General features: G+C 41.6%; 1 protein-coding gene across 7 annotated transcripts in view; it reads right to left on the reverse strand.

Annotated features, from left to right (window-relative positions):
* Positions 1 to 1,975: 1,975 nt before the first annotated feature.
* Positions 1,976 to 15,272, reverse strand: part of COL17A1 (collagen type XVII alpha 1 chain) — a 67,646-nt gene continuing 54,349 nt past the window's right edge. For all 7 annotated transcript variants that reach the window (XM_056529178.1, XM_056529180.1, XM_056529177.1 and 4 more), the window contains exons 35-56: positions 14,695 to 14,772; positions 14,181 to 14,216; positions 13,980 to 14,039; positions 13,079 to 13,141; positions 12,525 to 12,656; positions 12,211 to 12,270; positions 12,060 to 12,125; positions 11,883 to 11,918; positions 11,721 to 11,774; positions 11,528 to 11,632; positions 11,008 to 11,055; positions 10,340 to 10,477; positions 10,144 to 10,254; positions 9,655 to 9,738; positions 9,318 to 9,416; positions 8,021 to 8,176; positions 7,182 to 7,325; positions 6,749 to 7,018; positions 5,453 to 5,596; positions 5,258 to 5,329; positions 4,706 to 4,768; positions 1,976 to 3,853 (exon numbers count right to left, since the gene is read on the reverse strand). In XM_056529178.1, the coding sequence (XP_056385153.1) occupies positions 3,807 to 3,853; positions 4,706 to 4,768; positions 5,258 to 5,329; positions 5,453 to 5,596; positions 6,749 to 7,018; positions 7,182 to 7,325; positions 8,021 to 8,176; positions 9,318 to 9,416; positions 9,655 to 9,738; positions 10,144 to 10,254; positions 10,340 to 10,477; positions 11,008 to 11,055; positions 11,528 to 11,632; positions 11,721 to 11,774; positions 11,883 to 11,918; positions 12,060 to 12,125; positions 12,211 to 12,270; positions 12,525 to 12,656; positions 13,079 to 13,141; positions 13,980 to 14,039; positions 14,181 to 14,216; positions 14,695 to 14,772 (2,066 nt within the window). In that variant the 3' untranslated portion in view covers positions 1,976 to 3,806. The remainder of the gene's footprint in view (positions 3,854 to 4,705; positions 4,769 to 5,257; positions 5,330 to 5,452; positions 5,597 to 6,748; positions 7,019 to 7,181; positions 7,326 to 8,020; positions 8,177 to 9,317; positions 9,417 to 9,654; positions 9,739 to 10,143; positions 10,255 to 10,339; positions 10,478 to 11,007; positions 11,056 to 11,527; positions 11,633 to 11,720; positions 11,775 to 11,882; positions 11,919 to 12,059; positions 12,126 to 12,210; positions 12,271 to 12,524; positions 12,657 to 13,078; positions 13,142 to 13,979; positions 14,040 to 14,180; positions 14,217 to 14,694; positions 14,773 to 15,272) is intronic.

The raw sequence follows: 15,272 nt of genomic DNA on the forward strand, positions 1-15,272 counted from the left end.
CGCTTAGTACAGCAGCGGGTGGAATCATCCAGAAGACGCCTTTTCAAGCACTTTTCTGCCAATGGCCACCTGACTGTTGGAGGTGACATCCTACTTGTAGTGCCTTATAAAAGTGCCAGGGGATAATCAAATTGCAGTCCTGCAGATTTCATCAAACAATACATGCGCCCGCACCACCCAAGATGTTGATCCTGGAGACTGACCCTGCAGGAATAGCACTCTGCAATTACTTCCTTGATCCTTCTTAAGAGAAAGGCCTTGGATTCAGCTTTACTCTTTTCATGAAATATGTAGCTCTAAATTGTTTAGAGCACAAAATATAGCACTGATCTCTTGACATCCTTCTGATCCAACCCCCTGGTTAACATTAACTGAAGAGAGAACCTCAAGAACAAACCCTGGTCTGGTGTACATAGTGAATCTTGGCTGACTCTCAAGAATTCTCGGCCACAAAAATTCTTCATCGCCACAATGGGTTTTACCAAAGTTTAGAGGCCTATGTGGTCAACTTGTAGACTGGCTTTTAATCAGGGTTGGAACAGTCAATCTGCATAAACTACTCCAACAGCAGCTGAGATGGTGATGGGTTTTTGGAAAATAGAAGAGATCCTTCGGTAGCTTACAAATGGAGAGTAACGGAACATGGCCTCACATCCACAACTTGTACAATGCTCTACTTGCTTCTCAGCATAACTTCAAATCCTAACAGGTTGTTACTGTACCTTGTGATCAAAACGTGCAAGCCAACTCTCCACGTCCAGGCCAACTGATAACAGTGGGTCTCTAAACTAACACTGGCGTAGCGCTGGGCGGCGACCACCACCACTGCGACACCAAGCCCACAATGGGAAACGACCTCTTTCTTAGGTAGATCACTTCCCCCTCAGTAGTACCTTTAAGTTTATACTTTTATAAAGAGAGTCCTTATGTCAGAAGCATCAGATGAAGGCTCAATATTCCTATTAGATAAGCCAATACCACCTCTAGCATCAATACCACAAGAAGCCAAACCTATCTATGATGGTAGAGAAGCTAGCATTGACACTTTTTGTTCTGATTGACAAGAGGACAGGGCTTGGGACATATTTAGGAGAGAATGTGCATACCCATTAGTTTGTACCTGTGCATATTAAAGAACACAAACATAAAACTACTATGGACTTCTTTGTTACAGTAAATTAAGTTGAACTACAATACGAGGTGCAACCGGTGTTCCGAAGGAGTATTTTCTTGTTTTAGACCCCCCCCCACAAGCAGGGCTTATCTTGATGACTTGTATGAAGTCTATGCTGGCAATAAGACAATGTAGTATTGCAATAAAGAAAAAAAATATACAAACTCCAAAACACAATAAAAAAAATCTTTATTTTGTTTTACACAAAGTGCAGGTTTGTCTGTTGTCATTACAAATTTCATACAAAGTAAGCTTCAGACTGAGGATGAGCACTGCGGTCGTTCAGCGGTACCTTTTCTCACCAGTGCCTCTCTTACTTGAGTCGTCTAGAAATAAGAGTGCTAAAATACAATTTACTTGGAAAGCTTCTGCCGGTTGTAAAATGTCCCCCTGGCAGATTAGTCAAATGAGAAAAACTCCGCTGCTATCTGCTACACTTTCCCCTGGGTTGTGTCTGGTATAGCATCTTGTCCCTATTAAAGTGAACAGGACTGAGCTGCAGTACCACTCACAACCTGTAGACAGGTGCAGCAGTGTAGAAAACAGTTGTTTTTACAAACCTTTACAAGCCTTTTATAGTTGCTTTTATTTCTGGATTGTTCAGCTTGGAGGTAGCATTACATGGCTGCCTGCAGGACATTTTGTTCCGGACGCTTGGAGCAGGCGGCGGGGGTCGGGATGTCACACTATGCCCCCTCAATGCAAGTCTATGGGAGGGGGCGTGGCGACCGCCACGCCCCCTCCCATAGACTTGCATTGAAGGGGCGTGGTAGTGACATTACAATCCCCCGCTGCCGGCACCCGGGTGCGGCAGAGATTGCGGGGGGTCCCAGCTGTGGGAACCCCATGAGCGAACATCTTATCCCTTATCCTTTGGGCATATCTTACAATTAGAATTAATCTCTATCCATTGGGAAGAGGATAACATAGCTGTTCAGTCGGGGTCTTCCACCAATCCCACTCTACAATGTTTCGAGGCCCCATAGAGAATGACCAGATTGGTGGATGTATTTGCGTGACGCCATCCATTACAGGGGACATTTTACCTCCGTTCTAGGGATTGGTAGGGATCCGACCACTGGGACTATGGATAGGAGAAAACATTTTATTTGTTGCAGGATAATCTCTTTAAGTTGAACATTTAGGCCCCAACATTTAGATATCACTGGCCAAAGTAGAAGTGTTCTAGGAGGCGGTTCTTTATTTCTGGGAACCAGGTAATAACTTACAATGTGTGTCATCATCTAATCAATAACATAGTACATGATACAGTATTAGTAAAAAAAAATCTGCCGGCTGTCACGCCCCCTTCCATAGACTTGCATTGAGGGGGCAGGATGTGACGTCATGAGGGGACGGGGCTATGACGTCACGAGCTCCCGGCGCTGGCTCCTGCGTTCGGAACAGTTTGTTCCGAACGCTGAGAAGCGGAGTACCCCTTTAAGTGAAAGGAGTGACGTTTAATTAGGTTCATTGGGCCCTGTGACTGAGTGGGCTTCTGTATATAAATTGTATTGGCAACAGAAGAGGAGTTTTCTGTGGCAACCAATCAGATTGCTGCTTATATCTGATTGGATACTATTGGCCAGCACTTTATGGTTATATTGTGTCCTGTAAAGGTTACAAATAACACTACGAATGAAAACATGGTTAGTCATGTATTGGCACATGTGGAGAATAGAAATCTCCCCTGTTCTATGTGGCTTTTCTCATAAAAGACCATAGATTCTCTCAATGAAGAAGATGGTTAACAATCATACCTATGGCATCAATAAATACAAAACGGTAACCCTGCACACACCCTCTTATCAGTGCAGGCCACTATCTGGCCCCCTACCCCAAATAATCTAAAGGGGTTTGTAAACGTGCTCAGGGGCTCTTAATCCATCCTACAGTGATTGGTAGAAGTACATGAAATAAAAATAAAAAAGGATGTATCATAAAAGAAAAACAAAAAAACTTAACAAAGTTTAATAAAAAAACACACAATGATGACTAATGTATAGGAGAGCGATAAATAAAATGCTAGAGATGAGACAATCGATTGTGTGATGGGCCGCTGTCATAATACTACAGAATACAAATTTGGTCCAATTTCCTCGGTCAGTAGAATTCTACTGGATTTCCAGTCTTGGTCTCGGATAATACCACTTATACAGGTGTCATAAACTTTCTCAGTGGCCTCGATTAATCCCAATGCAGTAACAGGTACTTGAACACAATTGTTTTGGCTACCATAATACTGCCCCTCCCGTCCCCCCCCCCCCTCCCGTCCCTATGGTACCCATATATGTAACATGTCTTTATTTCCAGCGTGACAGGTTGCCGACTACTAAAAATGACTTTTAATGCCTTGTGGATATTTTTATGGCCTATACTACGTAAAGACCATCACTACTGACACCAATAGACCTATCATTCTCTTTACACGTCTTTTCTTTTCCTCCAATTTCATGATGGTCTTCTGATTAATGGACACTGTGTGGAAAATTGCTTGATATGTGCCCGTTGAGAGGCGCCGAATCCTGGTATTTAGGGAGAGCCAGTGCAAAAGAGCAGGAATGATGTACTCTCAGCTCCGACTAATCTTTCTCAACGTGTTGGCTGAGTCAATGGCAATGAGATGAACATGTCAGACACCCAGGCTTCTTCTTTTTCGTTTTCCAATAACAAGTTCTCCTGTAAAAATAATGAAAAAAACCTGAATTTAGACTATGGAATACTCAAGCCCACCTGGGCACCTGAACCATTATGTTTTCAGATCAATATGGAAACTTCTTGCATAAAATGACTAGGAAATGATAGCCCAATAAAATATTTGCTCAGTTCAGGGACACCACCAGCTGACATGTTTGGGCCAAAAGGGTCCTTCACCAAACCTGTATAGTAAACTATATTTTAAAGGGGTATTCCAGGAAAAAAACTTTTATTTATATATATATATATATATATATATATATATATATATATATATATATATATATATCAACTGGCTCCAGAAAGTTAAACAGATTCGTAAATTACTTCTATTAAAAAATCTTAATCCTTCCAATAATTATCAGCTGCTGAAGCTGAGTTGTTCTTTTCTGTCTGGCAACAGTGCTCTCTGTTGACATCTCTGCTTGTCTCGGGAACTGCACAGAGTAGAAGAGGTTTGCTATGAGGATTTTTGCTTCTACTCTGGACAGTTCCTGAGACAGGTGTCATCAGAGAGCACTTAGACAGAAAAGAACAACTCAACTTCAGCAGCTCATAAATACTGAAAGGATTAAGATTTTTTAATAGAAGTAATTTTTGATATCTAAAAAAAAAAAAGTTTTTTCCTGGATAACCCCTTTAAGTTTCCATACAACATCTATGTTTTACGTCTACCATTAGAATCAATCCTTGTGGTTGGAATCTATTGGGTTCCCAAGAAAAACTATATTATTGAGAAGTGTGAACAGCAGACATAATCCATGTAGAATGAACTATATATATAACATAGAAAATGCCATCTTTAGAAAGGATTACAATTATGGGATACCTCACCTTTCTCTCCTCTTGGACCCCTGGGTCCTTGTGGTCCAACATTACCTGGCTCCCCTCTATCACCTGTAGAAACAGAACACATTTAACATGTGAAGGCCCACAAAAGCTTTGCCCATCTTAGGCTGTCTTCACCTTGACATCATGGCTTCTTTTTAAATTTGAAGCCATGATGCTTTGCCAGATATAGACATTGGAGGAGATTTATCAAAACCTGTCCAGAGGAACCAATCAGATCGCTTCTTTCACTTTTAACAAGGCCGCTGCAAAATGAAAGAAGCGATCTGATTGGTTGCTATGGGCAACTGGGCAACTTTTCCTTTGCGCTGGTTTTCATAAATCTCCCCCGTTGACTTGTCATGGGTTCTGGTGAAATTTCCATTGTTTTGAAAGCAAGAATAATACTGCATGCTGCGCTATTCTTTTCATCAAAACGTCATGGATCCTCCAACAGAACCTACTAGAAATAGGCAGCAGTGTTGACGCGCATTTATTTACATAGTAAATGTTAAAATTAAATAAATTAGTCAGATTTCTTTCTAATATAATTCTCACCTTTGGGACCAGGGAATCCTCTGTCTCCCTTCTGCCCTTGTAAACCAGGTGGTCCTTGAATGGTACCATGACCTGTCAAAAAAAAAAAAAAAAGGTGGTTGTTGGTTGTGTTGGCAGCCATTCGTGGCAATAAATAATATAAGGTAATTATATATATATATATATATATATATATATATATAAAGTCTTCCTTACGTCTGAAAACTTCCATGAGATCAGTAGTGATGTTTGCATGGGTGGCATATACTTGACAGATTCCAGGTGGTCCTGGTGGTCCTGGAGGCCCTTGAGGTCCAGATCTTTGATGTCCGAAAGCCATATCTCCAAAGAGGCCTTGGCCTAAGATGTAGAGACCAAAAATATTACAATATTGCTCGGCAAAAATAGACATGTGAACAGTTCATACGCTTCATAAAAACTTTTATTACTGTATATACTCGAGTATAAGCCAAGTTTTTCAGCACCATTTCCGTGCCGAAAACGTCCCCCTCGGCTCATACTCAAGTGATGAGGGGGGGGGGGGGGGTAAATCGCAGGCATACCGGTGGGGGTGGCGAGGGGATGGGCCGGGCCGTCCATCGTCGCCCATCTATGCTGCAGGGACCATCCGACTTCCAGTGGGGAGGGTGAGCTGGTCCGGGCCGTCCATCTTGACCAGGAGGCCCTCTTTTTCCCTGCGGGCTGGCCCTGGACTAGTGACTCTGCATTGACGCCACCGTGCAGGGACGTCCGTGCTCAGCAGACATCCGTGATGTCAGGGGCGTCCCTACGTGGCAACGTCAATGCAGTGTCACTAGTCCGGGGCCAGCCCGCAGCGGAGAAGAGGGCCTCCTGGTCAAGATGGATGGCCCGGACCGGCTCACCCTCCCCACTAGAAGTCGGACGGTCCCTGCAGCGACTTTGGACGGCTGCTAGGGAAGGACCGACAGAGCTGCAACTGGAAAGGTGAGTAGAGAACAAGAGAGGGGGTCTAAGTGATGACAGGGGGTTATGAGGGGATATGGGGAAAGGGGGATCTGTATGATCTGGATGATGACAGTGGGAGTCGGGATGATGACAGAGGAGGGCGGGATAATGATCGGGGGGGGGGGGGGGGATGATGTATTTCCCACCATAGCCTTATACTCGAGTCAATAGGTTTTCCTGGGTTTTTGGGGTGAAATTAGGGGCCTCGGCTTATATTCGGAATGTCTAATACTCGAGTATATACGGTACTTTTATTAAACTATTATTTTACACCATTTTGAGCTTAGATGATAATTTTACACATTCTAAAAACAAAGGAGTATATGTGCTAGTAAACTATTGTGGTTCCCTTACAGCAGTGGTGTCCAAACTGTGGCCCTCCAGCTATTGCAAGACTACAAGTCCCAGCATGCCCGGACAGCCTATGGCTGTCCGAGGATTCTGGTCCTTGTAGTCTTGCAACAGCTGGAGGGCCACCGTTTGGACACCACTGCCTTACGGTTCTTCCCTCAACAACAAACTTACTCTGGAACTGTTCTGCCACACGATTCGCAACTTCATTATAATCTAATGCGAATGATGAAGATGAGGATGAAGAGAAGGATGATCCTGATGATGACGATGAGTCGGATGACAATGATGAACCTGACGTTGAGTCGTATGACAATGATGAGCCTGATGATAGGGCGGATGATGACATCACTCCACTGTCTCCCTTTGGACCTCTTAGACCTTGAGGACCAGGAGGCCCAGGTGGTCCTGGTGGGCCAGAAATGTATCTACGAATGTTATCACCTGCGGGAGAATTCACGTCCAAATGTTAATAAACTTTATTAATATAATAAAAATATCAAAGATATCCATCCTTGTAGAGCAGCAAATTCCTAATTTTGGTCAATATAGATTCTTGGGTCAAATTAGAACAATTTTTGTTTCAGAGTAAGGAATTAATATTTACTTGTCAGGTACTCCATTAGCTCAGTCTTTAAGCGATCACTTCTGATATCCTCAGCATAAGAAACCAGGCTTCCACCATTGCCAGATGGTCCTTGTGGTCCTGGAGGTCCTGGTGGGCCGGGAGGGCCTGTCATAAATCCAGTACCTAAAGAAATAAAAGAGAGTTTATATAATCTATATGGTTCCCCTTAAGGTACTCTGGTGGAAAACATTTTTTTTTTAAATCAACTGGTGGCAGAAAGTTAAACAGATTTGTAAATGACTTCTATTAAAAAATCTTTACCCTTCCAGTACCTTTTAGCAGCTGTATGCTACAGAGGAAATTCTTTTCTTTTTGATTTTCTTTTTTGTCTTGCAGTGCTCTCTGCTGACACCTGATGCCCATATCAGGAACTGTCCAGAGCAGGAGAAAATCCTCATAGCAAACCAATCCTGCTATGGACAGTTCCTGACATGGACAGAGGTGTCAGCAGAGAGCACTGTGGACAAGACAAAAAAAGAAATTTAAAAAGAAAATAATTTCCTCTGTAGCATACAGCTGCTAAAAAGTACTGGAAGGATAAAGATTTTTTTAAATAGAATTAATTTACAAATCTGTTTAACTTTCTGGCACCAGTTGATTAAAAATAAATAAATAAATGTTTTCCACTAGAGTACCCCTTTAAAGTTTTTAATGATGTTTATGTCATTTATATGTACATGTTTCAGTTTGTAAGATTTTTTTTTTTTTGAAGGCCAATGAGGTGTACGTGGGTCAAAAGGGGTGAAGAATTTAAGTTGCAAGAATACAGATAACATAAATGGACCTTTATGTATTATAGGACTTTGTCCTGTACTTACTCTGCAGGTAGCTGGCAACGTCTTCTCGATTAAAGCTTGTCAGACTAGTGCCTGGAGCTCCTGGGGGTCCCATGGGTCCAGGGGTGCCAGGGCGACCTGGACGTCCAGGTTGACCTGGTGGTCCGGGTGGGCCAACAACTCCTTTAAATTCAGATGCTGAATTAATAAATAAAAAACAACTCATTATAAATACAATATTGGCATGCAGTGCTCTACTCAATGATCAATCCTTACTGAAGGAATATCTTAAAATAGGAAATTTTGTAATAAAATAATAAAACTGACAAATTAAAAGGGTACTCTGGAGGAAAAAAAATATTTTCAAATGAACTGATGACAGAATATAACACAGATTTGTCAATTAAATATATTTAAATCTTAATTCTTCCAGTACTTATCAGCGGCTATATGCTCTAGAGGAAGTTGTGTAGTTTTTTTCCAGTCTGACCACAGTGCTCTCTGCTGACACCTCTGTCGCAAATCCCCATAGCAAACCTCTCCTGCTCTAAACTGTTCCTGACACTAACAGAGGTGGCAGCAGAGAGCACTGTGGTCAGACTGAAAAGAACTACACAACTTCCTCTGGAGCTTACAGCAGCTGATAAGTACTGGAAGGATTAAGATTTTTTAATAGAAGTAATTTACAAATCTGTTTAACTTTCTGGCACCAGTGGATTTGAAAACTTTTTTTTCCCCGGAGTACTTTGGGCATTATGGAATGCTGAAGATTCATGTAGTCAGACCCCTAAACACTGCCATGTTTAGGGACCGGAACCCAGGAAGTTAAACAGATGTGTAAATTACTTCTATTTAAAAATCTTAATCCTTCCATTACTTATCAGCTGCTGTATACTACAGAGGAAGTTCTTTTATTTTTTGAATTTCCTTTATGTCTGCTAACACCTCTGTCCATGTCAGGAACTGTCCAGAACAGGATAGGTTTGCTATGGGGATTTGCTTCTACTCTGGACAGTTCCTGACATGGACAGAGGTGTCAGCAGAGAGCACTGTGGTCAGACAGAAAGGAAATTCAAAAAGAAAAGAGCTTCCTGTAGAGCATACAGCAGCTGATAAGTACAGGAAGAATTAAGATTTTTTAATAGAAGTAATTTACACATCTGTTTAACTTTCTGGCACCACTTGATTTAAAAAAATAAATGTTTTTACTGGAGTACCCTTTTAACTCTAATTATGTTACTCATTAAGCTACGCAATTATTCCATCATTTACACACTTGTCATATCAGGGAGAAGTAAATGATGAATATCTATTTATAACACGTAAAAGTTTCTCTTACTTTGGAGTAAAGCTGTTATATCACCATATTGAGATCCTGGTATTCCTGGCAGTCCTGGTGGGCCAGGGGGTCCTGGAAGGCCAATAGTCAATCCAGAGTCTAGAAAATATAATCATTACTTTATAATTATTTTGCTTAGATTTTTTCTATTTAAGTTAACTTCATAAAGTGATTGTTATTAACTCTTTAGAGTACTTATTTATAATTATAATCTGTAAAAGAATTCAGAAACAGCATCAGTCTCATTTATCAGCCTTGTCTGCTATTACAGTTCATTCTCATTTTGGAACGATATTATTTATTGGACATACAATAATAACAAAAATAAAATACTAACTCTGCAACATGGATAAGATTTCTTCGTAAGTGACTGGAGGTCCTGCGATTGTTCCTGCACCATCGGTTGAAGTTAATCCTGAACCTAGTAATAAAAAAAAAATTAATGAATTAATAGGCTCTTTCCAAAATTTGCCGTAACCGCATGCATCCAGGTCCACCATAGTGTATAGAAGAGGCCATATCTCATTTTTCTTTGACCAAATAGACCTAGTTGTAATTTTTTTTCCTATTTCCTTTTTTTTTTTTTTTTATCATCGGTTGACCTAAAATGTTACTTGAATTGTGACTATCAGCACTAAATGTGCTTAGTCAATGTCAATAGAATATGAAGCTTCGGTCCATCATGTTTTAAATGTGGTTGGTAAATTTGTTTTAATGCCTGGGATAAATATATATCTATCCTAAGATTAAAATAAAAAAGGAAATAATATAAGGCAGACATGATGGACCAGGTGGTCTTTTCTGCCGACAGTCTTCTATATTTTACCTCTTATGTAGCTCATAACCCGGCTGGCTAGTTCTGCATAGTCCAATTCTTGTCCACCTGGTGGCCCTGGTGGTCCCTGAGGCCCAATCAAGTAATTTCTGACATTTTCACCTAAATGCAAATGTGTTAGATTTAATCTCTTATCAATGGTTAGGGTTAGGCCGATCTGTAACCTCTTCTATGCAGAGGTCCTTACTTTGAAGATACTGGGCAATATATTGTTGAACTTCTTCTGCTCCACGACCAGCATCACCAGGAGTTCCAGGGGGACCAGGGGGGCCAGGAGGACCAGGTGGGCCAGGTGAACCTGTACCAGGTCTTGCACCAGGTGGGCCTAAAATAGATAAAAGACGTTATATACTTGGTTTTCTATAGAAGTATGTATGACACAGTGATTTACCCATTCTTTGATACAATGGAGACTATGACGAAAAACGGGTACAGAAACTACAGTATCCCCAGACGTCCTCCATATAAATATATGGGATTCACTGCCATCATACTCTGCCTGAGGTTGTCTAGTAGACCTTAGTAGTGGTTATGTTGGAATGATGTTTGGAGGTCATCATTTCCAGATTGGGAAATCCCAAGTAGCAGCAGGTCCCGGTACTTTATTTGCAGGCATTACAAAGCAGGATGCATTTCAGGGTAAACCTTTCTCAACTGGCCAGAAACGTGCCCTGCTTTGTTATATCTGGTAAATAAAGTTTTCTTCACATTGCATTCAACAGAGTGGTGGTCATGACCGTACACATGCTAAAAATGCTAAAGTTATGGGTGGGGACCATATGGACATTACCAGTTTTATTGCCAAAGCAAATCTGTAGCTGTTGTGTATAGACAAAAATCTGTATTATTTCTTACCTCTAGAACTTCCTGGTATACCGGGAGCGCCTGGGATTCCAGCTTCACCTACAATTAGTAAAAAATTATATTAATATAAATCTGAAAAGAGGTAGATTCATCCAAGGGAACAGTAGAGCTTTGCAGTATTCAAGCAAATGAGAGCATGTGGACTCTTTAAATCTGTACATTTTGAGACCAGCGGCTGGACCACTGAGAATTATGGGTGCTATTCCACAAAAATGTGCATTTGTGTTATGTTAGTTCAGGGTAGGTTCTGTTTTTTTCCTGAGAAACAGCATCATACTGTTCAACGGGCTGTTTCTGGTATTCCAGCCCAAGTAAATGGGACTAAGATGGACAAAGTTGGTGCTGGACAACCCTATATAAATAGTGGAAAATGGAAGTAAAACAGAGACACAGCAGGTAGTAGAAACAGCAGAGGCCAACAGGATAGAGCTATATGTCATCTACTGTCAAACTGTAGACATCGAATGGTTTCATGCATATGTACATACAAGTGTTATACAATTTATCATACCTCTTTCTCCTGGTGGTCCTGGGGAGCCGGGACTGCCAGGTCCTCCTGGAGATCCTGGTGATCCTGGATTGCCTGGAGGTCCAGCTGGTCCAACAGTTGAGGCTCCTGCAATGTTATTTGTTGTGTGTTATTGTATGACAAGCAGTATATATCTAATAATATTAGAATAACAGACAAATGAGATGAAACTGACCATCACGCCCTGGTGGTCCCTGAACTCCTGGTGAACCTGGATCACCTGGTTGTCCTGTATAAAAAAGAGGAAAATGGTTGTAAGAATTCTGTACTCACAACTAATGCACTAAAACTACATATACAGTAAAAATGCAAGGGGGAAAAAAAAAGTATATTTTACCTGGTTGACCTGGAGCGCCTCTCTGACCTGCATCACCTATAAAGAAGAAAAGAAAGATGCATTAGGAGTCCAGAGAGTAATCTAGAACATACACTTGAGCCTAGAACATAAACGTTAGTTAGATCAATGTTCTTCTTGGCCATCCACTGCATTTATAGTTTTTTACACATTTCTTACCTGGGTCTCCTTTAGTTCCTGGTGGACCAGCAGGTCCGGCAGGTCCAGGAGGACCGGCAGATCCTTCTGTAAAAACAACATGATTACAGTTTTTATTGGCAACAATTCTTTGCAAAGTGTCCAGACAATTATAAAAATAATGTTCTCATACCAGCTGTTGATGCAGTTCCTGGTGGTCCTGCTGGGCCTGGGGGTCCTGGTTTACCCTCTCCTAAACACAAAAGAAAGGAATATCTTTTACCTGCCTACTTTTTAAATTATGATAAGTGTTTATATCATCTAATATATGCATAAATCCAATGATGTCAAAATGTAGTTCTAGTGATAGGAGGTCATTGTGTGTCAATAAATGCATGCGTCTACTTTAGTTTAAAAACGTAAGCTGGCAGTTCAAGGTTGCCTGTATTGTCTTATGTTTCTTATGAACTAAAAGGAATTGTTACAGGGTTGTATATCATATCTTACCTGCTGGGCCTGCTGGACCTGGTGGGCCTGTAGGGCCGGCGGGACCTGCTTGTCCTGCTGAACCTGGTGGGCCTTGAGGACCTGGAGGACCTTGAGCACCTGCTTGTCCTGGTGCACCTTGAATTGCGGCTCCTAACATAAAACAAAATCTAGGGTTATTTTTTGTTTGTGGCTAAAGGGAACCTATCATCATGCTGCCTGAACCATGAGTTATAGGGATGGACCCCTGTGACTTGCACTGAGGTCAATGCTGGCAAAGTGGCCTACGACTTGCAACCGGCAATCAATCATCCATCAAATTTGGGGGACTGTCGTGTTGTGATCGTGCTATGTTTCTTGGCGACCACATTGACAATGATTAGATATGATGCTGCAATAGGACATTGTGATTGTCATGTCGTTCTACCAAAATCGCTGTGCAGCCCTAGCTTTTTTAATGCTACTGTTTTATGTTATTATAGGTATATATTCTTTGCTATATAGTTTTGATGCCAGCATAACCCCTTAAGTGGGAAGTTAAGTGGGAAGATTTGACTAGTGCATGAGTGTCTTACCTGGGGGTCCTGGTGGACCTGGTGGTCCAGGGGGTCCTTGAACTTGCTGTGCTTGGTATGCATCTGTGAAGAATAAAAACATGTTACTTACATTTTTCAAAATTCATTTTATTTTATTAATATATAGCTAAATGTTGCTTAAAGGGGTATTCCACTGCCCCAACGTTTGAAACATTTTTGTTCCGAACTCGGGGTGCGGGCTGCAGGGGTCATGATGTCATGGCCACACCCCATGTGATGTCATGCCACACCCCCTTAATGCAAGTCTATGGGAGGGGGCATGGTGGCCGCCACACCCCCTTCCCATAGACTTGCATTGAGGGGGCGTGTCTATGACATCATGACCCCCACAGCCCTCACCCAGCATTCAGAACAAAATGTTCCAAACACTGGGGCAGTGGAGTACCCCTTTAAAACGCAACCTATCAGCAAGAATTTACTCCACAGTGCTGTAATGTGTTGACCCTGGCTTGCAGACACTGCCAGGATCAAGAAGTAGCCTACACTATGTGGCTTTCTCCTGCCTATTGGTGTATAGGGAAAGACAAGTCAATCATAATAGATGGGGTTGTGGGGAAGCTGCCCAGCAGCAACTCTACCCAAGCCCGACACATAAGAATGGCTTAAATCCACTGATAATACTATAGTTTTTTTCTATTTTTATAAAGCACTTGATCTTCTTGACTGTTTCCCCGGCTCGGACTGAGGTGCGCTGGAGTCAATCCAGTGCGTTGCCAGGTGCTTCTCCAAGCTATAACTAATGATTGGAGGTGGTCTCAGCACTGAGACTACAACCTATCTTAATTTTTGTCTGTGCTATCAAAAGTCAATATTAATGACAGTAATGCTTTAAGTCTAAACAACCACAAGCCACGAGAAGATCAGCATTTCTGAAGCTTACTTTCTGATCTTGTATATGAAACTCCAGGTTCTCCAGGATCTCCTCTTGCTCCCTTAAGACCTAGAAACATAAATTATATAGTAAAGAACCAACTATTTTTATTTACCAAAAAAATTCTGAACTACAACATATGCATTTCAGCCCCGGAACTAAAAGATTCTCTGGAGCATAATCCCAGCTTTTAAATAAATATATTTTTACCTGGTGTTCCTGGAAGGCCAGATGGACCAACAGGACCTATAAAACAACATTAATAAAAGTATTATAAAAGTACTATAAAATAAAAGTAATTAAAGTAAAAGTATGTACTATATAAATATAGAATGTAATATTGAGCATAAAGGGTACCACGGAGGGTAACATTGTCTTTGGTTTCACAGCTCTTGCCATGGATGTACATATAGGTGAAATGGCCCCATAGACAAAGATTACAATAAGACCCCATCTTGTGCATCTTGTGCTCCGCCATTATTCACATGGTATAGAACTTGTTGATTGTTTGCCATCCTCTTCTTTCTAAGATCCTTGGTTAAATTCACATTTTTGTTTGATAACATTGTAGGGACTGTGGATATGGGATCCATGCACACATAAGAGATTGAGCCAACCTGGCTGGTCCCTCTCTCTCCAGGGGCCCCCATAGCTGTCACATAGACTGCCTCTATGGTATATTCACACTTTTATCCAACCTGAGACTGCTAATGTGTAGGCATACCTGGAACTCCTGGTGAACCTGGTTGTCCCATAGATCCTGGTGGACCTGGTGGTCCAGGTAAAGCATATGAACCACCATCTGGAAAAACATATGTATATAAGATATTTAATACAAATTAGCAGCCTAAAATGCACATAATATGATATCTTATCAGAAAATGCAATACGATATTTAAAGGGGTACTCTGCCCCTAGACATTTTATCCCCTATCCAAAGGATAGGGGATAAGATGTCTGTCGTTTAGAGCGTCGAATGGAGCACCAGAGGCACATGACATCACGGCCATGCCCCCTCAATGCAAGTCTAAGGGAGGGGGCGTGATGGCCGTCACGCCCCCTCCCATAGACTTGAGGAGGTGTGGCCGTGACATCACGAGCGGGGCGGGATCCTTCGTATAGGGCATAAGATGTCTGGAGGCGGAGTACCCCTTTAATAATTATTCCAGAGATGGATCACACCTTTCCATGGGTTGTGTCTGATGTTACAATTAAACTCCACTAAAGTGAAAAGGACTAAGTAGCAATACAACACACAGCCTGTGGATAGGTGTGGGACATTGTTTTTCTAATTTTGCAAGT

The sequence above is a fragment of the Hyla sarda genome, chromosome 7 (assembly GCF_029499605.1).
Source record: "Hyla sarda isolate aHylSar1 chromosome 7, aHylSar1.hap1, whole genome shotgun sequence".
NCBI lineage: Eukaryota > Metazoa > Chordata > Amphibia > Anura > Hylidae > Hyla > Hyla sarda.